General features: G+C 36.5%; 2 protein-coding genes and 1 pseudogene across 3 annotated transcripts; 1 reads left to right on the top strand and 2 right to left on the bottom strand.

Moving 5' to 3' along the window:
* Nucleotides 1-20395: 20395 nt before the first annotated feature.
* LOC114167010 (uncharacterized) lies at nucleotides 20396-21357 on the bottom strand. The gene has a single exon (XM_028051904.2). The coding sequence runs from the start codon at nucleotides 21338-21340 to the stop codon at nucleotides 20411-20413; it is 930 nt and encodes a 309-aa protein (XP_027907705.1). The 5' UTR covers nucleotides 21341-21357; the 3' UTR covers nucleotides 20396-20410.
* A 134-nt stretch (nucleotides 21358-21491) lies between these two features.
* LOC114167011 (disease resistance protein Roq1-like) lies at nucleotides 21492-22808 on the top strand. Its single transcript, XM_028051905.2, has 2 exons — nucleotides 21492-22009; nucleotides 22116-22808. The coding sequence occupies exons 1-2, from the start codon at nucleotides 21492-21494 to the stop codon at nucleotides 22687-22689; spliced, it is 1092 nt and encodes a 363-aa protein (XP_027907706.2). The 3' UTR covers nucleotides 22690-22808.
* Nucleotides 22809-23003: 195 nt separating this feature from the next.
* On the bottom strand, nucleotides 23004-26824 carry LOC114167008 (TMV resistance protein N-like; annotated as a pseudogene). Its single transcript, XR_014985106.1, has 5 exons — nucleotides 26244-26824; nucleotides 25081-26141; nucleotides 24715-24942; nucleotides 24370-24584; nucleotides 23004-23492 (listed from the first exon to the last, which is right to left on the bottom strand). The product of XR_014985106.1 is annotated as a TMV resistance protein N-like (transcript).

Genomic DNA, 26824 nt, shown 5'->3' on the forward strand with positions numbered 1-26824 from the left:
GATGATGGGAGGCATGCGGCGTCTGTGGTGGGAATGGTGATATGGTTGATGGATTGGATATGGCGGAGGTGTCTCTTTCTGGCAGAAGAAGTGGATCCTGTTGGGTATCAGAGTACTAGCACAAGTACTCACAACTAAAATACAAGATGAAAATAAAGGAACAAAAATAGATAATAGGCAACAAATATAATTTATTCAAGAAAAGGAAAAATTACATATCATTCTCTCTAATCTCAAGGAGAAAACAATGACAACCCCTCTCTTAGAAATAGAAAAAACTAATACAAGGAGAAACTAACCTTCTCTCTTAGAGGAGAAACTAATATTCTCTCTTAATTCTTCTCTCAAGCAAATAAAGTAAAAGGAATAAGATGAGAGAGACTTTGGATGATTTCCTAAGGAAACACTGGTCTTCTTTTATAACATTAAAAGTAAGCCCCAAAGTAAGTTCCTGTCGACGTGGGACTTCTTTTCTCACAATCTCCCACTTGAAGATTTTGATGAAATTAATCAAATCTTCACACCATGCTTTATTCTCCGCCTTCATGTTGCTTGTTCTTCTTATAGACTTCAGTAGGATCGAATCCACGTAGACTTCATTGACACATAATTCTGATCCTCCAAAACACAATGCAACACTCTTGTCAATACTTCACTGCTCTCCACCAAACTCGCCATGAACCTACTAACCACTCCCACTGCTTGTGCAATGTCTGGTCTTGTACACATCATAACATTCATAAGGCTGTCCACCACCGATGCACTCGGTACTCGAGACTTCTCCATCCTCTCTGCTTCACTGCTAGGACTCATACGTGAGGAACAATTGATAGAAAGTGGGGTAGAAATTGGCTTGCAATCTTGCATGTTGAAGCGCCGCAAGATTATCAGTAAGTATTTCTTCTGAGAAAGCCAAACCTTCCTATCTTTTTGTCTCGGTGAATTTGCATCCCTGAAATCCTTGTTTGCTGGCTCCAAGTCCTTCTTCTACTCCCTAGCCAATTGTGCCTTCAATTCTTGGATTTGAACTTTGTTGGGGCCTACCTCCAACATGTCATCCACATACAACATCAATGGTCTAAACACCCAGTCTGTTGTACAGAGGCTTATGAAGGAATCAAATCTCTGGTACGAACACCTGAGCGCCCTCTTTAAACCGTACTGAGATTTGTTCAACCATGCAAACCAAGTTTTCTTGTTCTTTAACGCCTTCTGGTTGGAGCATCATTTCATTTCTGCTTAACAATAACCTTGTGGGTAGTGGGACCCACAGGTGGTACCCCTTCACATTGTTAGCATAGCCCAAGCACTTAATTTTCCCCAGTTTCAAGCTTTACTCGTGCTTTGGATTCCTTGAACTGGTAATAACACATTTGACTTCCTCTTGATGTAGTACACCCACAATCTCCTGGAGTAAACTTTGATTCTCCTAGTGATAACTCTGGTGATTCCTTTACATCAAAATAAACCAAGTCTTCTTGTGTTTTCCTTTTTCTGGTAGTCAAACTAGCAATCTGCGATCTATGACTATGTTTGTTGGCTTACCACATAGTGCTCGCATAGAGGTAAAACAACCTTCTTGAGCCCGAGTAAGAGATTACGTTCCGCCTGGATTTGCAAATTTTGCTCTGACATATACCCAAGTTTACGATGTCACATCAACATCGCTTCTTCTTGACTTGTCGATGCAACCATTGTATTAGCTTCCTGCAACGTATCTCCCAAAAGCACATACACATCTGCCATGATCTTCTGAGCTTTCATGACTTACCAGATCTCTCCTCTTCTTCACAGAATATCTTCGTCCTCCAAGGTATTTGCCATACAACCTTGTGAGGTTGATGCCTCAAAGTTCTTTCCTCCATTCTTCAAATGCCAACAATCTTTCTTCACATGCATTCTTTTGCCACAATGGTAGCATTTGAGATGCTTCTTACTTTGATATCTATCATGAGACTGACTCCCACTAGATCCACGTTCTATTGATCTACCTTTCGTCATCACCAAAGCTTCTATTTGCCTTGCACTTTCCACCATTTTGTTCTTTCGCCTGGATTCTTCTTCAAGAACAGCTCCGGCAACATCCTCAAAGTGTAAGAGGTCAACAACGTTGTAATTTGTAATGTTGATGACAAGCTGATCATACGAATCAGATAAACTCTGTAGTAGAAGCTCTGCACGTTCATTTTCAATTATGTTGAAATCTGCCGCTGAAAGTTGGGCAAACAACGTATTTAGATTGTTTATGTGGTCTGTCACCGATGTGGACTCATTCATTCGAAGAGTATAGAGTTTTCTCTTCAAGAATATTCTTGTGTGAAGTGACTTAACCTCATACAGGCTTGTGAGAGTATCCCAAATCTCCTTCGCTGTAGTCTTCTCCGCAATGCTGGATAAAACCGCATCTGCCAATGCTAAGTGAAAATTTGCTATAGCATTGTTATCTATTTCCTTCCACTTTTTATCTGTAATGCCCACATGTTTTTCTTCAATTGCTTCTAGACAATTGTCCTTTCTCAAAATTGCCTTCATCTTCAGTTTCCACAATGAGAAATTTTTCCCATTGAACCTCTCTATCTCGTATCTTGTTGTCATGGCTTTAAAACCGACTTATGCACTTCTCACTATGAATAGTACTTTCTACTAGAACAATGGAGGCAGAACGTGAACCAGTGCACTAGGTAATTCCCAGGAAAGAGAGGTGGGTCACTAATGGACACGCTTAAGTACCAAGTCTTTCCTAGCCAGAATTTTCCTAGACATGCACTTTCACACTACCACACTTTATCCACTATCACAGTACTATTCTAATGACAATAGTAGCGGAATATAATCATACGAACCAACAGCTTTGATACCACTGTTGGGTATCAGAGTACTAGCACAAGTACTCACAACTAAAATACAAGATGAAAATAAAGGAACAAAAATAGATAATAGGCAACAAATATAATTTATTCAAGAAAAGGAAAAATTACATATCATTCTCTCTAATCTCAAGGAGAAAACATTGACAACCCCTCTCTTGGAAATAGAAAAAACTAATACAAGGAGAACCTTAAAGGAGAAACTAACCTTCTCTCTTAGAGGAGAAACTAATATTCTCTCTTAATTCTTCTCTCAAGCATATAAAGTAAAAGGAATAAGATGAGAGAGACTTTGGGATGATTTCCTAAGGAAACACTAGTCTTCTTTTATAACATTAAAAGTAAGCCCCAAAGTAAGTTCTCGTCGATGTGGGACTTCTTTTCTCACAATCCTCCACTAGCGAAGCCACCAGAGATGGTGTTGATGGTGCCACGTTGGGGAGGGTCGGCAGGTGTTAAGACTTTGGCAAGTGTACCAAGTCGCGCAAGTAGTAACCGGTAAGACCGGGATATCGTTTCCCAGGAGACTCGTGTATACTAAATATTTGCATAATTAGTGACTAATTTAAACTAATGAATAAATTCATAATTTGGATTTTTGTATGAAATTAAATTTTGCATAAATAATTAAAATTGAACTTTGGAAGTTATAGGCACTTAGTGAATGGAAAAGATTAGAAATGAAATGACTTTATATTGCCGGGGTTAGAATTCACCAACTATGCTCTCATGCAACTACAATTTAACATCCTCTTCATTAATATGCTAATGTCAACCCACAATTTTACTCAAACCCTAATTCCTTAATGGATTGACCCTAAATTTTCCTTTAAAAGTCAATTCCTTGAACTCTTAATAAGCAAATTTGCTTTATGCACTAAGGTTTAAGACAACCAATGGGTCAAGCCCCATTCCTAGGTACAAGCTTCATTGAGTTTTCTTATTCCAAATCTAGGTTTCAAAAGATATTTCCACACCCAATGAACCAAAAATCATGCAATAGATGGCTAAATCAATACAAGCATTAAGTGAAGAAACAAGAAGACTAGCAATTAATGAAAGAGTCATATATATAATCAAAACATCTGCATTTACACAAGAGTTTCGTGGCTACATCTAATCCCAACAAAAATGGGTTTAGCTCTCCATTGTCATGGAGAGCTCAAGCTTGCAAATGAAAGAAATGGAAGAGAAAGAGATACACAGAGGAAGATGGAGCTGTTCCCACAAGCCCTAGCACTCCTCCAAGCTCTCCAAATGTGTTCTTCGTGCCTCCAAAATGCCAAAGATCCCTTTCCCCTCGCGAAAACAGAAGAAAAAGAGCCAACTTGCCACATCAGCGAACACTGACACCTGGCGGAAGGGTCTCACCGCCAGGCGCTACCCAAAAAAACAGTGGCAAATCTTCCCGCTACCGCTCGATGGTGACCAAGTGTCGCCAGGCGGTGACCAGCAGTGGCGCCTGGCTGGCGCTTGTCTGGCGCCTGGCGCTGGTGGCCTTTTGCACCTGGCGTTGTCTATGTGTCGCCGGGCGCTTCCTGTTGATATTTTTGGTCTTGTCCTTGCTATTCCGGGTCACTCATTTGTCTGGACTTTTGGAGCAAAGCTTCCAATCTACAAAAAAGACACAAAAAATGGGGATTAGTGGTATATTTAGATCAATGTAACCCACAATATATTTAGGTTAAAAGCTTTGAAAGAGATGATTTTGCTAATGAAATATAGCTTGGATAATGGTAAAAATTAACATTATCAGCAGGGGTGATGTTGGTTCGGGCCGGTTCGGGATCTTGGTTGGTGGGTTGGGTGGGGCGTCTGTCATAACGGAAGTCGTGTGGAGGGCGTCTGTGGTCGGATCGAGGGGGTGGCGGGATCGAGAGGGATGGTCATCTTGACGGATGAAACGGCAAAAGTGACCAGCACGGACCAGTTCTTCTATTTTATCCTGGAGTGCTTTGCATTCTTCTGTAGTGTGGCCATGGTTGCGGTGGTAGCGGCAGTATTTGGTCATATCGGCGTTAGGAGGTGTAGTTGTTTTGCGTGGTGGAGGGATTAGGTCAGCCACTAGGGCCTCATCGAGGATGCGGGAGTGGGCTACGGTAAGAGGGGCATATCTGGTGAAGCGAGGTTGGCGGGACTGGCATGGGCGGGCATCAGGGCGGGGATGTTGCGGGGTAGGGTTGGCGGTGGTGGCTGCATAGTCATTGCAGAATTTGGTATGGAGGGTTTGCATCTCCTCCATGCGGACATAGTCGGCTGCACGCAATTTGAGTTCGTGCATAGAGGCAGGTGGGTGGAGGTAGACGTTGTTAGCGATGGGATCGGGTTGTAGGGTAAGTGCCATGCATTGGAGGATCATCTCCTGGTTGAGGTGTGGGGTGCGAAGAGCTGCCTTACTGAAGCGATCTATGAACACTCTGAGTGGTTCGCCTTGTTCCTGCCTAATGCCCAGGAGAGAGATTGTGGTAGTTTGGTGTGGACGGTTGCCAGCAAAATGGGTGGAGAACATGTGGGATAGAACGTCGAAGCTGTCGATGGAGTAAGGTGGAAGGGTTGTGAACCATTCCAGGGCAGGGCCCTTGAGGGTGGTGGGGAAGGCTTTGCAGAAGACTGTGTCTTGGGACGTGTACAAGGCGACATGGGTGATGTAGACTTTGAGGTGCTCGTCAGGGTCAGTTTCGTCAGTATAGCGGTCCAGGGTGAAGGGTTCCCACTGGGTAGGAAGAGGGGTGTTGGCGATAAAGTCGGTGAAGGGGTGACGGCGTCTGTGCTGGTGGGGGGGAGCAAATGGGGTGGGATGGGATGAGTGATCATAGCGGGGAAGGTGGAGGTAAGGTTGTGAGGGAGGATGTGGTTTGTTGGAGGGTATTGCGGGTTGTATTGTGGAACATGTGTGGTGTGTAGGGTGGTGGGTATGTTGTAGGGGATCTGGGTGGTAGGAAGGGTAGCGGCAGGGGTTGGGGCTACGGTATAGGGATGGGTGGAAGGAATGAGTGTTTGTTGGGTGGTGGTGAAGGTGTGAGGGGTGGGGTTGTATTCGCTTTCCTCCTCTATGGGCTGGAAGGCTGGGGACCTTGCAGCTTCAGAGGTTTCCTTGGCCTTTCCCTTCAGGGTGGGATCAGCTTCGATCTTTCGCCTAAGGCGAGAGTTCTCTTGTCGCAGCGCCTCCATCTCATCAGCACTGCGTTTCTTCAGGTCTGCCAACTCTTGTTGCATCTTCGCTTGGCCGTCTAGGATGGCGGCCAGGTCAAGGGTGATGCCAGCAGGTCCCGAGGGACCAGCATCCGCCTGCTTGTTCACTCCAGCTTTGTTACGGGTGGAAACCATCTTCGAAGAAAAACGGGTACTAAAGGTGTTCGTCTCGTGTCCCACGGTGGGTGCCAATTGTTCCTGCAGAGAACAAACAAGATAAGTTAGGCATAAGCGTCACCTTACCCATGTAGTCCGCTATCTCCTCAGTTAGCCTCTTCTCGGTTGACACATGTCAGTTTGGACCCAGGAGGGGTTACCTGCAGAAGGGACTCCGAAGCTCAAGTGAGTCAAAACTCTCAAAAAGGTCAAATCTGTGATTAATGAATGCGTACCTTTAATTACTGGGGTCCATGCGTATTTATAGAGCATTAATTATATCTGATTATCTCATGGGTCGGGCCTTGGCTTGGGCTCTGGCTTGGGCTATGAGTGGGCCTGGGCCCTAACCCAGGCCCTTAAGACCTATTGAGCGCGGGGGCTTCCATTTTACTAAGTATATTGAAGTTATCGGCCTCAACCGACTACTTCCCTTGACGGTTTGTGTTGCTCGTGTTCCGTTTTAGATAGGTAGTTCCTCTAGACGTCTAGGTTACCGGTCTTGACCGGTTACTCGAATGCCTTGGTATATGGTGATCATTTTATCATTATTTTGTTAAGTTGGCTTGGTGTGGTACACCAATCCCCCAGCCTTGACCGACATAGGTGTCGATTAAGGGTGATATGTGTTGATATGCTAGCGGAACCGGTTAGGTGTGATACACTAACTAAATAATATATATGTGACTCAAAAATTCTAATAGATGAAAATATAATTTAAATTTATATATTTAATTATTATTACTAATATAATAAAAATGAGTATAACTATAATGGAAATCATGCATATCTATAGGATTTTCATTTGTTCTCAACTCATTGAATTAAAACTAAAATTTCAGCCATCTTATTCTTTTCAATTTAGATAATTATATTATCAGTGAGAAATTCATCTTTTATTTTATTTTGCAATTCGTTTTGATAATTTTCTTTTAGTTGTTGAAACACTAAGTTTAAACTTATACAAACTAAGTGATCAATAAAGTAAAATTTCATTGACTTACATGTTCTTGCTAAAGATCAATCTTATTCAACCATAAATGATAAATTCTTGATTATGGATGATCAGGAGAACCAATAATCCTATTTAAATAAAAGTTTAAGACTTAGAAAATAAACTATTAAAACTAAAAACATGAAAAAAATATATAATAATTAACTTTTTCTCTCATGTTCAAAAAAAGAATTATTATAAAAAAAGCTTGTAAGATAAAAAAATATTATACTATAAAAATAATATATCACTATCAAATAAATAAAAGAATTACATTTTTTTTCTTTAAGAATGAAACATACATAAACACTAAGCCTGTGTTTGGATCCATGCAAGTGTTGTTCATGCGGATAGATGAGGGAGTCACTCTCGTTCGGATCAAACGAAATGCAATGATTTGGAAGCATGGAAAGAAGAAGATTTAAGTAGTTGCCATCTTCTCCGATATGGGAAGAAATTCGAAAAAATGTAATCTAAACATACACAATGACATAAACAACCTTACGAAAAAATAAAATATCATGACAAATGAATGAATAGAATTAATTATAACAATAATAATAATTATTATTCTTATAATAATATTAATAATTATAAATAATAATAATAATAATAATAGTAAAATAAATAATAATAATAATAATAATTATTATTATTATACTTAAATTAATATTACATTTATTATCAAGGGTAAAATGATAATTATTTAATTTTGTTTATTAAAATATCTTTTTAATCTATCATATTTAGATATGATAACGAGTTAGGTCGGACACGGATAATGCCTACCCGCAACTCAACTAACAAGAAAAAAATGCACTCGTTATCCATGCAGGTGCTCGTTTAAAAAATATTCGCGTGTATTTGAAAACCCGTAGGTATCCATGGATATCCGCAAATATTTAAATAAATATATTTTATAAAATTTTAAAATTAAATTTAAATAAATACAAAAAAAATGTAAAATTAAATAAAAATTAAATTAACTTTAATATAATAAAATATAATTTTAATTTTAATTAAATTTAACTTAATAAAACATAATTTTAATTTTAATATTTTTACCATTTGTCCGTGGATAATGATAGTATCATCTTGTAGTCTGTCATAACACACACAAATATTTTTGTTATATTTGGTAATACTCATCACACCATACACAAATTTAGTAAAACAAGAAACAATCGGAGAGAAAAAAATCTTAATAATTTTATTTTTAATTATATTTAATTTTATATTTTAGTATTTACTAATATCAAATAATTTGCTTTAAAAAAGAAATAAAAATTCAATTAATTTAATTTTCAAATAACTATAATAAAAATAATTTAAAAAGTTTGGAGTAGGCAAGCCCTGCCACCGAAAACGTCTGCTACTGAGATAAACCTTCTAATAAAACTTCAACGTCTTCCGGAGATATATTTTTTCTAGAGCTGAGCACTTTAATCAATAAACCAAAGAATGAGAAAAACTATAAATTCCGCCTGATATCTACTGTTTTTATTTAAAATTTCAATTAAATTCTATTTACTTTTATTGTTTTCTAAAATGTTTTTAATAGTTTTGATATAATATCATAATTTCTTATGATGTTAAAAAATCTTAGTTGATTATGATCAATTCCGTAATAAGCAAAAAGGTTAAATCATTTTATTGGTCTTTATTTTTTGGGTTAATTATGTTTTTCGTCCCTAAAGTATTTGTAATTTTTTTTTTCGTCCCCCACCTAACGTTTGCTCTATTTTAGTCCTCCGCGTTTTGAATCTCATGGAATTCGTCCTCAATTTTAAACGTCGTTAGTTTTAATTGATACCTGGCTAACGAATGACCACGTCAGGATCCTGTTTTCAGCTGAGATGGATTATGGTTGGTTTTGCTTGCTTTTTATGTTTATTTGAAATGTAGGACTTCAAATGGGGTTCGTTGTTGCGTTTCATCATATGGGTAGGTTTGAAAGGAATAGGGGATTGAAATACATAGGTGGTGAAATCCATGTTGTGAAAGGGATTGATCCAGATTTTTTGTCATACTTTGAAGCTTTAGGCATCGTGAAGGAGTTTAAATACGCTGGAGAAGTTAAAGTTTGGTGGAAGGGTTCTAAACAGAAGTTACTAAACAATCTTCGGTTATTGAATGATGATCATGAAGCATTAGCGTTGGCTAAGTATGCAAAGGACAGGAAAGAAGAGGTTGATATATATGTTCAACATGTTCCTAGTCAGCCAGAAGTTGTACATTTTATTTGTGGTGGTGGATTAGAAGAAGAAGTGAGTCAGGCTAATGTTGTAGGTGAGGCAGAAATGGTGGCTGATAAGGATGTGTTGGATGAGGCACAAGTGGCGGGTGATGAGGATATGTTGGAAGAGGCAGAAGTGGTGGCTGATGAGGATGTGTTGGATTAGCTAGAAGTGGGGAGTGAGGAAGCTGTCGTGGGTGTGGCACAAGTTGGTGGTGAGGAAGCTATCGGGTGTAAGGCAAAAGTTGGTGGTGAGGAAGCTGTCAAGGGTGAGGCAGGAGTTGGTGGTGAGGAAGAAGTGGCAGTTGAGGATGTAATGTTGTATGAGGCAGAAGTAGTAGTTGAGGATGACAATGATGAATGTTCTTATGTAGAGAAATTAGATGATAGTGAGGAGGAAAGGGCGGCAGATGATGATGGTGGATTTAGGATGGACATTCAGCAACGTGTTAGAAATATTGGGTCTATTTTGGAAAGGTGGAAATCAATGAGAAAGAATTCAACCATAGTTAAGAGTAAAAGAGATGTTGGAGAAGGGTCATTTATGACTAATGCTGATATTGGAGTTGGATTCTGACATAGATAGTGATGAGTTGGGGACATTGAAAATCACCGTTGGGTTTTCATCTCAGATCAACAAAAGGTAAAATATTTACATGAACTGAAATTTTAGACTATGATAATTAATTGATACTATATTCTTATATAGAACTATTCATTTTTGCAGGGATTTATCACAGTATTTGATGACATCTTGAATGGGGTGGAGCATCGTTTCTGTTTGAGGTATCTGTATAGCAATTTCAAGAAGAAATTTGGTGGTGGGGTAGTTATCAGAGACCTTATGATGGGGGCAACAAAGGCAACTTTCTACGCAGGTTGGGAAAAAAAAGATGGGTGAGTTAAGAAACATCAACCCTGAATAATATAACTGGTTAATTGGCATTCCTAGAAGTTCATGGTGTAAGCATGCATTCAACATTTATCCTAGATGTGATGTTTTAATGATCAACTTGTCTCAGTCATTCAATAGTACTATCTTATTGGCTAAGGATAAACCAATCATTAGTATGATGGAATGGATTAGGTCTTACACAATGAGTAGATTTGCAACACTTAGAGAAAAATTAAATGCATATCCTGGTACTGTTATGCCTAAGCCACAAAAAAGACTTGATAGGGAATTGGAAAAAAGTGGGAATTGGCCTCCAGTTTGAGCAGGGGGTGCTAACTTTGAAGACCATGGAGAAGTTTGTGGTAGATCTAAGTAAGCATAGTTGCACTTGTTATTTTTGGGATTTAGTGGACATTCCTTGTAGACATGTTGTGGCAGCAATTAACTACAAAGTAGAAAACCCTGAAGCTTATGTCCATGCGTATTATAAAAGGGATGCTTATGAGGCTTGCTATAATCCAGAAATAACCCCAATCAATGGACAACAACTTTGGCCTAAAAGCAACCAACTTGAACTACTCCCACCCATATACAAAACACCACCTACCAGGCCAAAAAAACTAAGAAGAAGGGAAGCTGATGAGCATGTCAGTGATTCCAAACTTTCAAACAAAAATCTTATCATGAAGTGTAGCAGGTGTAAGCAGTTGGGACACAACATTGGGAGCTATAGAAAGGGAATCAGACATAGAAAGGTAAGAACACAAAGTGTACCTCTTATTCAAATTTTTTTTGTCGTTATAACAATACAAATCTTAATCTGTAAAACATACTCAATTCATAGGGACAAACACAAAGAACTCCAATTGTTAGTGGAGCTAGCAGCGCTGCAGGTCCATCTAACCAAAGCTGCAATAGTAGAAGAAGATCCACACCCAGGGTTGCTGCCAACATGAACCAAGGAGAAAGACCACCAGCAACACAAACCAGAAGCCTGGCTGCACAAGTCATAGGGTCTCAAGCAAGTACTAGAACTTATGCACAACCCACGTGAAATTGAAGGAGGAATCAAATTGTTTTTGTTGCTTTTAATGTTGACCGCTTTTTTGTAGTAGTGGGCATAGTGATAGTGGACAACTTTTTGGATTAAAGCAATAGTATAACTTATTGTATTTAGATTTATGGACCACTTGTATGGTGTGGAATACTTTATTCAGTATAATCTTAGGGACCACTTTGACGTTGCATTGAAACTTGTGTTTTGTGATAATGGATTACTTTTTTGTTCTGATAATTGATGACAAAAAGTCTATTTTTTTACATGTCTATGATCAAAAGGGAAAACTCAAAGAACCATTGGTGAGCAAAAGAAGAATAAAAAATGACTTATTAACCTCACAGGATAGCGCTTTTGTTCAGTAAAAATGAATTGATAAACTAAAGCAGAGTTTTTTTTATTTTAAAATGAATTCAATTGTAATCACATGACTATTTTTGGTAACCACCATAGACCTGAAATCTGAAATAAGTTCCATGATCTCTCCACTTTGCAAAGCACCATTAACAACAGACACAAATTAGAAAAATCAATGCCAAAATCACACACCTATCACCACCAGTAACACCATGCAATTAACAACACATTTGAACCTCTCATTTCATTCATTAAAAACATATTACAAATACATAACACTTCCCCACCAAAAGTTAGCTAAAACATACTTAACCATTAAACTTTCAGACATAAGCAATCACGACTAGATAGTACTTAGTAAAAAACTAATTACAATTGAACTTGAACAGCAACATAAAAACCAAGACAACTGATAATGTCCACGATAAAAGGAAAAAAAAATTGCAGAAATCTCCCAAACTTTTTCTCTTCTTACAATTTCGTCTTCAACTTCTCATTTTTCTTTATCAACTCTAATATAACTTTCCTCTTTTCCAAACACACTTTATCTTCTTCAGCTCTTATTCTACCGCTATCTTGAAATTCAGCTTCGTTCCCTTCAAATATAGATTCCTCTTCATTATCCCATTCAAAGAAATTACAATGAGAATTCGACGACAAAAAAAAAAAAAACCATGAGCACATGAAACGAAATCAAGTTCGCCCAATAAATATGAAATTTGACACTTATAGCCCAATTTCTACATCTCCAAAATAATCTCCCATTGTTTTTCACAGTTGTTGCCTTTAGGAACAATAATCTTTCCCCACACCCACACACTTTGGATGACATATCCGACGACGACGTACAACTTTGCGACATTTTAGGACCACTATTCTTCTGCATACAATGAATTCCTCTGCTCCCACTTTTCATCACCCTACAACGATGTTCAGACTTCAATTTTGGCTTGCAATGTTTACCCCGAACCAACCAACATGAACTGCACTAGCCTCCACAAATTTTAGGGTTTCCAAAATAACCTAAATCCCTCTTTTAAAATAGTAATAAAAATTCAAAACCACGTGTTGTTTAAAAAATCATCTGAGCTGAAAACGAGATCCTGACGTGGCCATCCGTGAGACAAGTGTCAATTAAAACTAACAACATTTAAAATTGAGGACGAATTCCATGAGATTCAAAACGTGGAGGACTAAAATAGAGCAAACGTTAGGTGGGGGACGAAAACAAAAAATTACCAATACTTTATGGATGAAAAACATAATTAACCCTTATTTTTTTGGCAAAATCTCAAGTGGATCTCCTTTTTTACTTTTTTTTTTTCAGTTAGGTTCCTATTTTAAAAAATTTATTGCAATTAGGTTAGGAATTTGGATTCTTTGTTGGTTTTTTGTCTGTTGTTTTTTCTACTGTGTTTTCATATTACATTTATTACCACTAATTTCAACGTTTTAAAATATATTAAAAAGATATTTAAAATACTAATACAATGTATTTTTAATGCCCAGAGGACAACATCAAAAAACCAATAGTGCACTAACAACGATAATTATGTGTCACGTGTCAGCTCGTGTTTTTTTTGTTTAATTAAAAAATACTACGTGTCAAGGTGACATTATGTTTCGATTTTAAAAAAATTGGGACCACATTGAGACAAAATAACAAATACAAGGACTACATTGAGAATTTTTACATCCAATAGTGACACGTGATACTGTCATTGTCACAATACACTGTCTCTGTCACATGGCACAATGTCAACTTAACACATGACAATTTTTTTTTTAAATTATAAGAAAATTATAAAAAATTACAAAAAAAAACACATGCTGACATGTATACATACTCTTAGTGCATTACTAACGGAGATGACCTAATTGTAACAAATCTTTCAAAATAAAGACCTAATTGAGATAAAAAAAGAAAATGAACCTATTTAAGATTTTGAACAAAAATGGGATCGATATTTAAAAATAAAATAAATTAATTGAAAAACTTCTTAAATTCTATGTGAATAATTGCGGCGTTTAAAATGTCATTCTAAAAGTTTAACGTGAAGGTCACAGAAAAAATAGTATGCACGTTGGGTTTAGGATAAGAAGAATATAAAAAGTAGATTTAATTAAATTTTAAGCTACTATTAATTTCGATATTTTCAATTGAATTTTTATTAATGTTTTTATTTATTAAATACTGAAACCTTTTTATGTTTTTTAAATTTGATTAAGCCTATAATGTTTACATTAATTCCTTTTTTTATTCTTAAAAAAGGGAAGGTTTTATGGTATTTTAATATTTTTTTATCATCATTAAAAGTAAACATATACAAAAAACAAGAACTATGTCTGGAATAGTAATGATAAACGACGAAGAAATAAACAATATTTCTCTTCAATTTAGTACAAATTGTGACCTATTTGGCCAAAAAATACATCTTAAAACCATGCGTGTAGAAAATTTAGTCCCTTCAAAACAAAGCATGATTATTGGTTTAGATTTTATTTTAGGCCATAATAGAACTATCACTATAAACAAGGATTATGTCATTATCAGTGATAAAACACAAATGTCACCCATAATTAGTGGAGACAGCTATACAAAACCATCCTCTGATGAATGTTCATGTACAAACACTAAATCCTCAGAAAAATGTGATTGTATGAAAGAAGATTTAGAATCCATAGATTACTGTCCAGATGACACTATGGACTCTTTTTCATCCATAAAAATATCTAAAACAATCACTTTTGATAATATCCAACAGATTCTGGATAGGTTAAATAAAACTAGCATAATAGGAGAAGATCCCACCAAATTTTGGGATCGTGATCCTGTTACTTGTAAACTAAACATAATCAACCCTGATTTAATTATAAAAACTAAAGATATACAGTTCAATAATTGGGAACAGCAAGAATGTCGAATGCATATTGACCACCTTCTGAAACTAAAAGTAATAGCTCCAAGTGAAAGTCCTCACAGGAGTCCTGCTTTCATAGTAAATAAATCTTCTGAACAAAAAAGAGGTAAATCTAGAATGGTTTACAATTATAAACGTTTAAACGATAATACAGTTGAAGATGGATATACAATTCCATCTAAAGAAATTCTTATAAATCGTATTCAAAATGCAAAATGGTTTTCAAAATTTGATCTCAAAAGTGGATTCCATCAAGTAAAAATGGAACCAGAATCTATAAAATGGACAGCCTTCTCCTGTTCTGAAGGATTATACGAATGGCATGTGATGCCTTTTGGTCTTAAAAATGCTCCTGCAATTTTTCAAAGAAAAATTGATAACATTTTCAATGACTTAAAAACTTTTACATGTGTCTATATAGACGATATACTAGTTTTTTTCCAAAACAAAAGAAGATCATTATCTCCACCTGAAACAAGTATTATACAAACTTGAAAAATATGGCTTAATTATATCAAAAGGAAAAATGGAAATTTGTAAAAATTTCATAGAATTCCTTGGAACAGAAATAGGTAATGGAACCATAAAACTCCAACCTCACATTTCTAAGAAAATTCAAGACTTTCCTGATAAAATGGAAGACATAAAAACCCTAAGATCTTTTTTAGGACTTTTAAATTATGCCAGGAGTTTTATCCCAGATTTGGGAAAATACACTGCCCCTTTATACAATAAAACTTCTCTAAAAGGAGAAAGAAAGTTTAATTCTGAAGATATAAAATTGGTTCAAAACATAAAACAAAAGGTAAATAAATTACCTACCCTACAATTACCATTAGATTCAGATTATTTAGTACTTGAATGCGATGGATGTGAATCAGGATGGGGAGCTATCCTAAAAAGGAAGAAAAATAAATATCTGTCAAAAGATAATGAACAAATATGCAGATATGCTTCTGGAAAATATACTGTGAAACCACAAGTTTATCAGACCAGCACTGATTATGAGGTCAATGCAATTATACACGCCTTAGAAGCATTTAAATTATTTTTGATAAATAAACCAGAAATAACCAAATAAATAATGACAAAAAACCTCATAGACGATTGTTACTTTTTAGAGATTACATAAATTCTGGAAAAATAATAAATTTTGAACATATCAAAGGATCTGACAATATGTTTGCTGATATCCTTTCCAGGTACATCATACAAAAGTGAGACTATACAATCATAATATATGAATATCTTGCGTTTTCAAATTCAAGATCCTGAAATCCCTCCTGGATTTCGGGCCAGAATACCAATACAATCACTAGGGATTGGTCCTGTCTGTAGTCCTAATCCTGTCATCAGAATAGCTAAACAAATAAAAAGGTTTAAAAGAAGGATATTTTACCTAAGGTTACGAAAAACAGAAATATGCCAACAAAATCCCTTCCAATATTATTCTACACTTATCTCCTACAAAGCTAACATCAGGGTTTTGGAGTATCAGCTACAAATGCTCAGACATTTTATTGCTTAACATATTTGCTTCTATATTGCAGGTACAAATATTCCAAAATGGAATTTATACAAAGCACAAAGAAAGGATCTTTAGGTCCTAAACAAGTCAAGTCCTCTTTTGTTGTGGAACAATACACAAAGTATGGCAAACAAGAATTGCCAATACTCACAAATACCTACCATTTTCCTGGTAGAGATAACACAAATGTCAAATTAAATGTTTTAATTGACAACATATGGAATATTCCAAAATACACAGTTCAAAATGAACACCAAGTCACTAAGGTGAAACAAAGCATCATTAGTGCACTATACAATTTCTGCAATGCAGATAACAAAGGAGTTCTGTTAACTTCACCAGCCTCTCCTTCTGGGAAAGGATTTACACATTATGCCCTAATTACAGGGCCAAATAAAGGAGTTTATACTTCTTTCAAAGACCTTTCTGAGGCAAAACAAGACCAATTCTGGTCTACTTACAAAGGCTTTAATTCTTTAGAAGAAGCCCAAATGGCTTTAAAGTTGGGAACTATTGATGAAGAAAAAATAAAAACAGGGTTGACATTTGAACCAAGAACCCAAACACATACCTATGCTGCCTCTTGTAGCCTCTCACCACAAATGAACCCAAACATTTTTCTTGCAAAATTCGAAGTCATACAAGAGTTCTTGTTTGAAGTTCATGCAGAAACACAAAATTACAATGGATTATTTGTAAAACCCCAAACTTATTTTGACACAAAAACACCATGCCAAGAGTCTTCGGACTATTGCAAAACAGTAACCACAAAATGCACGTGCCAAATAAAATTCATTTTTAGAAAGGCTCAAATTGATTTAAAAACTTTTAAAAATCAATTATATAGAGACATAGTCATATGTCCCTCACTATTATTAGAGGCAGGATGTCTCCAAACACTTCTTATCCCACCTACCGAAAAATTCAACTCTCTAACCCAGGAGATAAACTCGGTAGTAAATGAAATACAGGCAGAATATATGACTAATATCTGTTTACAAATCACCTCATCCCCAAAAAGCGCCACAACCCCTGATAGTGTAGCAACACATGTCATAAAACTATTCACAGAATCAAACCCAGAGGCCCATGTCCATCTAGAACACGGTCCCTTAAAAGGTTTATCACTCAACAAAGAAAAGCTATACCAGTACCAACTTTGGAAAGCTTATGTTGAAGGGTCAAATTGGAATTTCTCCAGAAAGGATAATACCGAATATATCCTTTTAAAAGAAACCATAAATACCAAAATATACTGGAAAAAGTTTATGGGAAACAAATTTCATCCTTTCCCTATAGAAGCCAGTCCAATACTGGTTAAAAGATTCGAAAAAGAAAGGATATATAGAGAAATTTATGAAGAAACAGGAAGCCACGGACAAGGAACTCCTGGATCTTCTTTCCCTTCTGACAATGAAGACTCAGACCAAATACTTTAGGAAGATTCCAAAGACATGATTTCTACGGTAGTCTCCAAAAGAGGACAGTAAAGTGTTCTTACCTGTGACACAGTAATTTTACTCATAACTGGGTAATAGACTGAAGGGTAAAAACACACAGCATCCAAATACAGACCACGTCACTAAATGACTTAGACTCTAGGTAACCGGTCACTTAAAAACCGGTTCAATAAGTTACAGGTTTCTTTTTAAAATGATTACTGAAGAGCTGTCTTCTTTGTCTAAATGCAGGTTATCAAGAAAATTATTTATGATATCGTCTGTTTCATCGTAAATATTTTCAATATTTGTGTTTGTAGAGGGATTCAAAGATCCTTGTCTATACATGGCTATAATTGCCTGATGATGATTCCATTCTTCATCAGTCATTTCATCATTTTCATCTTCTTCGTATTGTATTATATTCATCATGGAAATGTGTTCGTTATCAGGAATGGCTGAAGTGCTATGTCTATTTTCAGCTAACCTATCTTGTTCTAAGTCCAGTCATGGTATATTTGTGTAGTCTACAAAACTTAGACTAAGTCCTCTAGACCTGTTATGTAAAATAGCAGAAGAAGGGGTTATAATTGGATTATTTTCTTCTCTGGGTAAGTGTGTTTGCCATAAATGTCCTTCATTTCTTCTTGTGAAAGCTTGGGCTGGTAAGAATTGTGTACCATAAGAGCTAATGGCTTCTTCTAATGGTCTAGTGTTTATTCTATACATAGAAGAAATGTGGTTGCTTATTCTTCCTATGAAGGTTATGTCTAAATGTAGATTTTCACCAATCCAATTGGGTCCAAAACCTATCGTTTGTACTTCTAAGTTTATATGATTTATAAAATCTTGTAAAGTTAATGTGAAATTTGGAGCAAGATAAATAAGAGAAAAGGGTTGATTTAAATCTACTTCTAAAATCCCTATTACACTTTGTGAATCATTATTCTGAAATCTTGAATCGTGTAGAACTATCAAAGCTCTAGCTCCAATCATATGTCTGGCTAAGGATCTGACTCCAATGGTAATTAATCCCATGTGGACATATCTTCCTTATTGGTTTTGTAATTGTCTTCCTGTTTGTGGAGATATTAGAGGGATTATCTCATAGGTGTTGTCAGGGAGATGAAAATCTTCTATTCTCCTATATCGATAGAGGCTTGTTCGTTCCGAACTTAGCCACCCTATGTTGTATAATTGTCTAAGATTTAGAGAATCTATCCTTGAGTTAGATCCTATATCTGTACTTTGTTGTATATCTACTAAATCTTCTAATCTTCTAATGTTAGTAGTTCTTTGTCTGTTTAAGAATCTATCTAAGATTCCTGGATGTTGTATAAGATTTTGACTTCTAGTCTGACGTTCCCTTAGTCTTCTGGGGGTTCCAGAGAATCTTTGTGTGCTACTAGGTTCTGTTGTACTATTCATATTAATATTATCAGTTTGTGTTTGTGTAGAGGTATTGGTTTGTGTTATCATTACAAACTATTATCATTGTTTGAAGAGGGTGTTGCGTTGGTACTTGCAGCTTTTGAATCTTTTTTAGTTATAACTTTGATAAATTTCTGTGAATTTTTAAAAGTTGTTTTTATAGGTGTATGTGTCCCTAAAGATAGTTTTGATACTTGCTTTATAAGACCATCTATGTCTTTGGACAAGTTCGTCTCTTTAGTAGAATCAATCATATGATTCAATTTTCTAGAAACTTCTTCTAAAAGAGCTATTATAGTGTTATTTTGTCCTATAAGGACTGTGTGTACGGGGTCTACTTCTGAAGTAGGTTTTTTATAACCTACAGGAGGAGAGTTTGTAATTTTTTCAACAGCGGTTAGAGCTGATTTGTAGTCGGAGCCTAGGAATGGCTGTATGTTATCCATTAAAGAAAATTTTAAACAGAAAAATAAGAAAGCAGTGTAGTGGCAGCAAAACAATAGTAAGTAGGCAAAGCGGAAAAGCAGTAATAGGAGATAAGAGTCAGGAATCTACGGAATACACTGTAGAGTAATATTTATAAAAGAATATAAATAATCATAAGACTCAACAACTCTTTTTTTTTTAAACATATTAACAAGAAAATATATATGCAAAGAGTGTCGCAATATGCAAAGTATTCCTCAACCCTCAGAGGCAGATCAGATGGGACTTATGGCTCTATTGGCTCTTCTGGCCATAACCTGCCCGATCTACAAAGGGTATCCTAGCGAATACAAGCCACTTCAATCACATAAATATTCAAAAGGTATCCAAGGATTTCTCGCTCTGATACCAGGAAATAAGGAGGAAAATAAAAATGGAAAAGGGGAAATGTAAGCTTATGAGAATATAAATCTGGGAGAGCCGGTTAGATATTCTCTCATAAATTTACATCTTAAGGAAATAAGGAGGAAAATAAAAATGGAAAAGGGGAAATGTAAGCTTATGAGAATATAAATCTGGCAGAGCCGGTTTGATATTCTCTCATAAATTTACATCTTAGGATAACAAAAATAAAGACAGAAAGATAAAATTCTGTACATAAAATGTTTTTAAGCCTTTAAATGATTATTGCATCTTTTAATAAATATTACTCAAGGCATCCGTAGATGCCTAGAAAGAAACTACTCCATACAAACTTACTTCGATTCCAGAGGGAGGGGAGAGAGATCTGAAATTCCTCGTTTATTTATGATTGCAAGTATACAAGAGAGGAAAGGTGAGGAGAAACAAGCGGGACACAAGTAGAGAGAAGGCAGAGGTAGAGAGAGAAGGGTTAAGAGAGAGAGAGGGGTTCAGAGTTCTTGCGTTTCGGTCTCCGTAGTCACTTTCTCTTCTTCCTCCTCCGTTGACCCTTCTGAAGTTTCGGTCGTCACTGCTTCCGTTTCTGGCTCTCCGTCGTCGTTTTCCGGTTCTGAAGCTGTGAACGTTTCTGGGGTGGGTTCTGAAGCTGTGAACGTTTCTGGGGTGGAAGAAATTTCTGAGCTTTCGTTGTTTTCTCTCACTTCTATAGCCTCTTGGAGATTAACCTCTTTTCCTTCGGTTTTAAGGTTGTGGAGATCTGAATGAGCTTCAGAATGTGTTAAAGTTTCACCTTTTTCGATGGCATTTTCATTTGCTTCTTGGTCACTCTTTTCTTCCTCTTCTTTTACTTCATGAAACTCTCTGCTTTCTATGTTTCCTACGCTTTCAACTTCATAGCTTTCCTTCCCGGCTTCTTCTTCTTCTTCTTCACTGACCACCACCATAGTTTCTGTTTCTCTTTGGCAAATGGTATCTTCTATGGTTTCTCTTTCAACTTCTTCTTCTTCTTCTTCTTCTACTTCTACTTGTTGCTCATCCTCTTTCACTTTGATGGGTTGCTGTGTGTCATCATCTTCTACTTCTTGTTCATCTTCATCCACAATGTCTTCTTCATCATGTTCTTCCCCTTCTTTTTCTTCTTCTTGACATTTGGTTTTGTGAACAGGTGATTCCCAAAAACGGTTAGCCAGAGCTGCCATTTTGACTGGATCAGATCTGCATCTCATCAATAAAAGAGCATTTTTGGGAGGAATACATATGCTAACTCTTGCTTTCTCTTCTTCCTCTCCCACCACCTCATCATTCTTCTTCTCTTCTTCCTCTCCTACCACCAAATCAACATCAATGTCCTCAAACACATGCCTCCTCTGGCTGCGGCTCCTCTCACCTCTCTCTCTTCCATCCTCCATTTCTTCCTCCATCAAGTTATAATTCGTCGCGTAAATTTTGATACAAAATATTAATATAGTTTTTTAATCCTGAAATGTCTTATCAGATTCCATTAGCAACTCTTATTCTATCATCTTTTAGCATTTGTGCTTTAGGTTTGAAGAGTTGACTTCAATTCCTCAAATGGAGTTCTCTTCCTCATCATCATCTTCGTCTTCATCCTTCTTAAAATCAGAACCTCAGTTCATATACGATGTTTTCATCAACTTTTGGGGAGAAGACATTCGTAGAAAGTTTGTTTCCCATCTTCATTCGGCCCTTTCACAATCTCAAGTAAAAACACTGATTAACGAGGAGAATCTGCAGGAGGGAATGAAGCAGGAAGAACGCATGCGAGCAATTGCAGGCTCTAAGATCGCAATAATCGTTTTCTCCAAATCATACACTGAATCTACCTGCTGTCTTATTGAGCTTGAGAAAATCATTGAATGCCACCAAACTTTTGACCAGATTGTTCTGCCCGTATTTTACGAGATTGACCTATTGGATGTACGTCATCTGAAGGATGATTTTGGAAAAGCGTTGGAAGAAACTGCACACAAAAGCTATTCAGGAGAACAAACGGAACATGCGTTGTTGAGATGGAGTCGTGCACTCAACAAAGCTGCAGGTATCAATGGTCTGGATATCAGACATTTCATGTAAGCAAATGAATCCTTCATACTTTCTTTTTGTTTGAGAGTGAATGAAGCGTATGTTAAGGTTGTCATTCAATTTTTTTTCAATACATTACCATTCATCTTGAAGGCATGATGCTGAACTTGTGGAGGTAATTGTTAGTCGTGTTCAGACTAAGCTAGACTATGCAGAGTTGTCTATTACACGATTTCCTGTTGAGTTGGAGTCCCACGTGGAAAAGGTGATTGGATACATTGAAAATAATTCCACCAAAGTGTGTATGATAGGGATATGGGGAATGGGAGGATCGGGTAAAACTACCTTAGCCAAAGCCATCTATAATCGAATTCATCGTCTATTCATTGGTAAGAGTTTTGTTGAAAATATTAGAGAAGTTTGGGATCCAGTAATTAAAAGAAATGTTGATTTGCAAGAATACATTCTTTATGATGTCCTAAAATTGAAGTTCGGGTTGAAAAACACTTGGAGGGACTTCGAGAAACAACTTTCTCGAAGAAAGTTGCTCATTGTGCTTGATGATGTGAACGAGTTAGGCCAACTACAAAACCTATGCGAGAGTCGTGAATGGTTCGGTCAAGGAACTGTGATAATCATTACAACCAGAGATGTTCAAGTGCTGAACGAACTCAAAGTTAATTATTTTTATAAAATGGATGCTATAAACGAAATTGAGTCACTTTAGCTTTTTAGTCAGCCTGGCTTTAGAGAACCAAAACCATGAAAATCTACCCAGGAATTGTCCCTGAAACTGCATTCAACTAGGAGAGATTGCTTCAAAGCTCATGCTTTCAAGGATTTCTTAATGAAATATTATATGCTAAATGGTAAAAGAATTGACAAAAGCAACAACCAGAAAGTAAATACAATAAACAGCTCAAATAAAACCAAGGAAGCACAATGCGAAGATCAAGAAACATGAATTTCCTAACTGTAAGCTAAACTCGGAGAAATACGACGAGAGTATGAGACACTGAAGGAGATAATGATTAATTCTATAACTCAAGGGATGCTGGTATTCTCAAAGAGGATAAATGACTTACCAGAAGTCATTACAAGTTTTTTATAATTCTAATGAAGGAATTATTCTTTGGCACGAGCTCCTTTTCTAAGTCACTTGATTCACCAAATATCAGATACACAACTGTTTTCTTGACTATCAATCCATGACCAAACATCAAGAAAATCTCCACCTTGTCTCCTGATCCTAAATTTGGTATTATACCATGCCAATCTATATCGTTAAAGAAAATTAACGTGCCATGGTTGTGTATATGCAATGTGCACTTTGTATAATTAACAATTAACACACTTCTAAGAAATTCAGTAGCCACAATTTCAGGGATTGATAAATAAACGACACATAAAGCCATTCCCTTCAGGACACGATTCTGAGGCACAATAAAAGAAACAGAATGTTCGTCACCCATGTGGGCCAACCAATAAGGATCATTGTCACCCGGGAGAGAAGCATAACATGACTCACTGCTGGCAAATACCTGTATCATGAGATAAAACATGTTTAAAACAAATCTGGTTAATAATTTTGTTGAGTAAGGTTCTGTTTTTATCTCTCTTATTTCAACGATAATTGGGAATAAACCAATCATGAATCTAGCAAAGCAAGAAAGTGGAAATCAATTTGCTAGTACTTAGTATAAGCATAATCACTTGGTTATTAAAATTATATAATTTTGGATGAACTTGTGTGCCTGGAGAAGCGCTGGGTGCTAAAAGTTTGGTATTGTAGTTTATACTACATAATTTGTAATTAGGATTGTTGTGTTCTGTTAATTTATAACTAAATTGATGGTGAAGGTAATGAACAAAGGAAAAGATAGAGAAGAGCCTGAGAAATGCTATTGCTGACAGCATTGAAGAAATCTTTGCATCTTCCAACACCAATCAAAGAAGACTTGAAGTGCTGCTTTGAAGTTCCTAATTTTGTACTATTTGTTCCATATTCAGTCATAATAGTTACTACTTGCTTAGATAGTTGAAACTCAGTGTCACATTGCACCAAAACACTTCGAAGATTTGCAAGGTTGCTAGGCTTTGGTGCAAAATCATCCCAACTATTATCTTCCATATCCATGCAAAACGAATGTTTATAAGATAGGGTATTCATTGTTGGTGACATCCAAGACCGAATGAAAGAAGGAAAAAGATTATGTGATAATCCCTCAAGTTCTCGTAAGGATATATATCCAATACCTTTTGAGCCAACAATTGAAAAAGGCACTTGTTTGAAAGCTGTATTTTCATCAATTAGAGTTATCAATGATTCCATTTTTGCACTATATCTTTTTCCAATAGATTAATTTTCGAACAACCAGAAAGAATGAGTTTTTTTAATGATTTCAACATAAATATCTCTCTAGGGAGATCGCTTAGACTTGTACAGTCTTTCAAATTTAGCAAAGTAAGATTGCACAGACATCCAATGGATTGGTGCACTTCATGCAATCTCGGGCAATCTTTGAGAATGAGTTGTTCAAGACTTGGTAGTCTTGAAAAGTCAAGGGCTTTTGTCAAGTATTTGGAGTGACTTAGATTAAGGACTTTTACCGATGCCAAAACCTTCAAGAAGACAGTTTTTTGATAAGATATATTAGAAAAGAAAATGATGAAATAAAATAGTTATAAGTGGAAATAAATACTATATTTATTTTCAGCTAAGTTTTAAACGAAAATGGCAAGTAATAAAAACCTGGGGTTCTTTCCAGATAAGTCGAAGAAGACTGTGTTTTAAAATCAATCACTATTGCTTCATGCAGATAAAAGTCGTTAGGTAGGTATTCTGAAGAAAACCCTTGCAAACTGATACATCTTAATTTCTTAGAGAGGTACTCAGAATGTCGAGCGAGTTTCAGCATTCTTGATGTGTCTCTTACCTATAAAGGATAAGGTTTGAAGAAATCTGTTAATGTCTGAATGACTTTTGTCCGCTGTTATAAAAAGAGGTAAGAAAAACAAATATATTGAACCTGAGAAAGCAAACCCTTCCAAAAAGATGTTTCAAAACCGTAGATTAAGAATGTTCTTACAGTAGTTTTTGGCATTGCATGTTTCATACCCTCATCAAACCACCGCCTACTGTTTTCAGGTTCCTTTTTTGAAATTTCACGAATAATTTCTCTTCCCATATCTCCTAGTAAAGGATGCATTCCAAATTTATTGTTCTTTTTTACTTTTATGAGGCTACGTTCTATGAGAACTCTTATTCCACAATCAGCGTCTATTCCACCGCCATTTAGGATCTTCGTTACATAAGCTCTGCCTTTACCAACAAAGAAACAACATATATCAAGAAATAAATCTTTTTCCATTTGATTATGTAAACCGTTGAAGCTTATTTTCAATTTCTGTAGAACTGCAAGCTGAGGAATTCTCACTAATTTGGACAATACTCCATGCCATTCTTTTTTCGTCCTTTCATATAAATAACTTCCAATGACTTCAAGGGCTAGAGGTAGTCCTTCACAATGAGTAACTAATGCTTTGGCAAGGTCACAGTATTCTTCTTTGGGTTTTGCTTCTTTAAATGCGTGCCAACTAAGAAGCTCGAGGGACTCGTTCGCGTTCATTGGATTTATCCTAAAAACAGCATCAACTTGACGTGTCCTTAATACGCTTTCATGTGTTGATGTAATTATTATAACACTTCCTTTGCCTGACCATCCACGACATTCCCATAGGTCGGATAATGCACCATACTCATACTCATTCACATTGTCAAGTACAATGAGTACCCTCTTACCATAAAGTCTTCCCCAAATCATACTTCTTCCCATCTCAACGCTATGTATCTCCACCTTTGTTTTCAGGAGATCTGAAAGAAGTTTTTCCGGTAAATAAACATGACCTTTTGTTCGACTAACTTCTGCATTATCTTCAATGAAACTTTTCTCCACGAATCTATCATGAATTTGATTGTAAACGGCTTTGGCTACGGTGGTTTTACCAGATCCTTCCATTCCATATATCCCTATCATACAAACTCCGGTGGATTTATTTTCGATAGTGCGAATCACATCTTCCACGTAGGATTGTAATCCAACTGGAAATTCAGTAGCAGACAAGAGTGGTAAATTAAGAACGCCCTTAACAATTGTGTCCACTAGTTCAGCATCACTCCTTTAAGTTCAATAACAATTATGGAAAGAGTCATGTATTATCAAAATTAAAACACAAGCTTATAATATGCTTACAGAGTGAGTGAGTGAGTGAGTGATTTACCTGTAATTGCTCTCATCCCATCCATAGAAATGTGCAGCTTTGGTAAGTGCGTGGCTCCACCTGGACATGCCATGCTCCAGTTGTTGTTCCGAGAATGTTTGGTGTGCAGTTGCTTCGAAGGCTTTTCCAAAATCACCGTTCTGAAGGCGCACATCAGATGGCTGACTTTCGTAATACACGGGCAGAACAGGTCGGCAATAAGTTTGGTGCCATTGAATGATTTGTTGAAGTTGATGAAGACACCAAGCAGATTCAGAATAGGTTTCGGTGAAAACAACAATTGCTACTCTGCACAGATTCAGATTATGTTCTTCGATGTGCATTGGGTTCACTGCATTCTGGTGAAGAAGGAAAGTGGAGAACCCAACAGCAGAGAGGGCAGAATCGAGATGGGAAACAAATTTTCTGCGGATGTCTTCTCCGGTGAAGTGGATGAGCACATCGTACGTCTTTGGGAGTTCGGAAGTTGAAGAGGCGAAATCCATGGAAGGAATTGGAAGAGATGATCTGGGTACAGACACAAAAGCATTCAAAGTAGCCGAAGCTTTAATATTTGTTTTATAGTAGTGGAAGCGCGTTAA

The sequence above is a fragment of the Vigna unguiculata genome, chromosome 10 (assembly GCF_037176805.1).
Source record: "Vigna unguiculata cultivar grain cowpea cultivar isolate G323 ecotype 2 chromosome 10, ASM3717680v1, whole genome shotgun sequence".
In the NCBI taxonomy this organism is placed as follows: domain Eukaryota; kingdom Viridiplantae; phylum Streptophyta; class Magnoliopsida; order Fabales; family Fabaceae; genus Vigna; species Vigna unguiculata.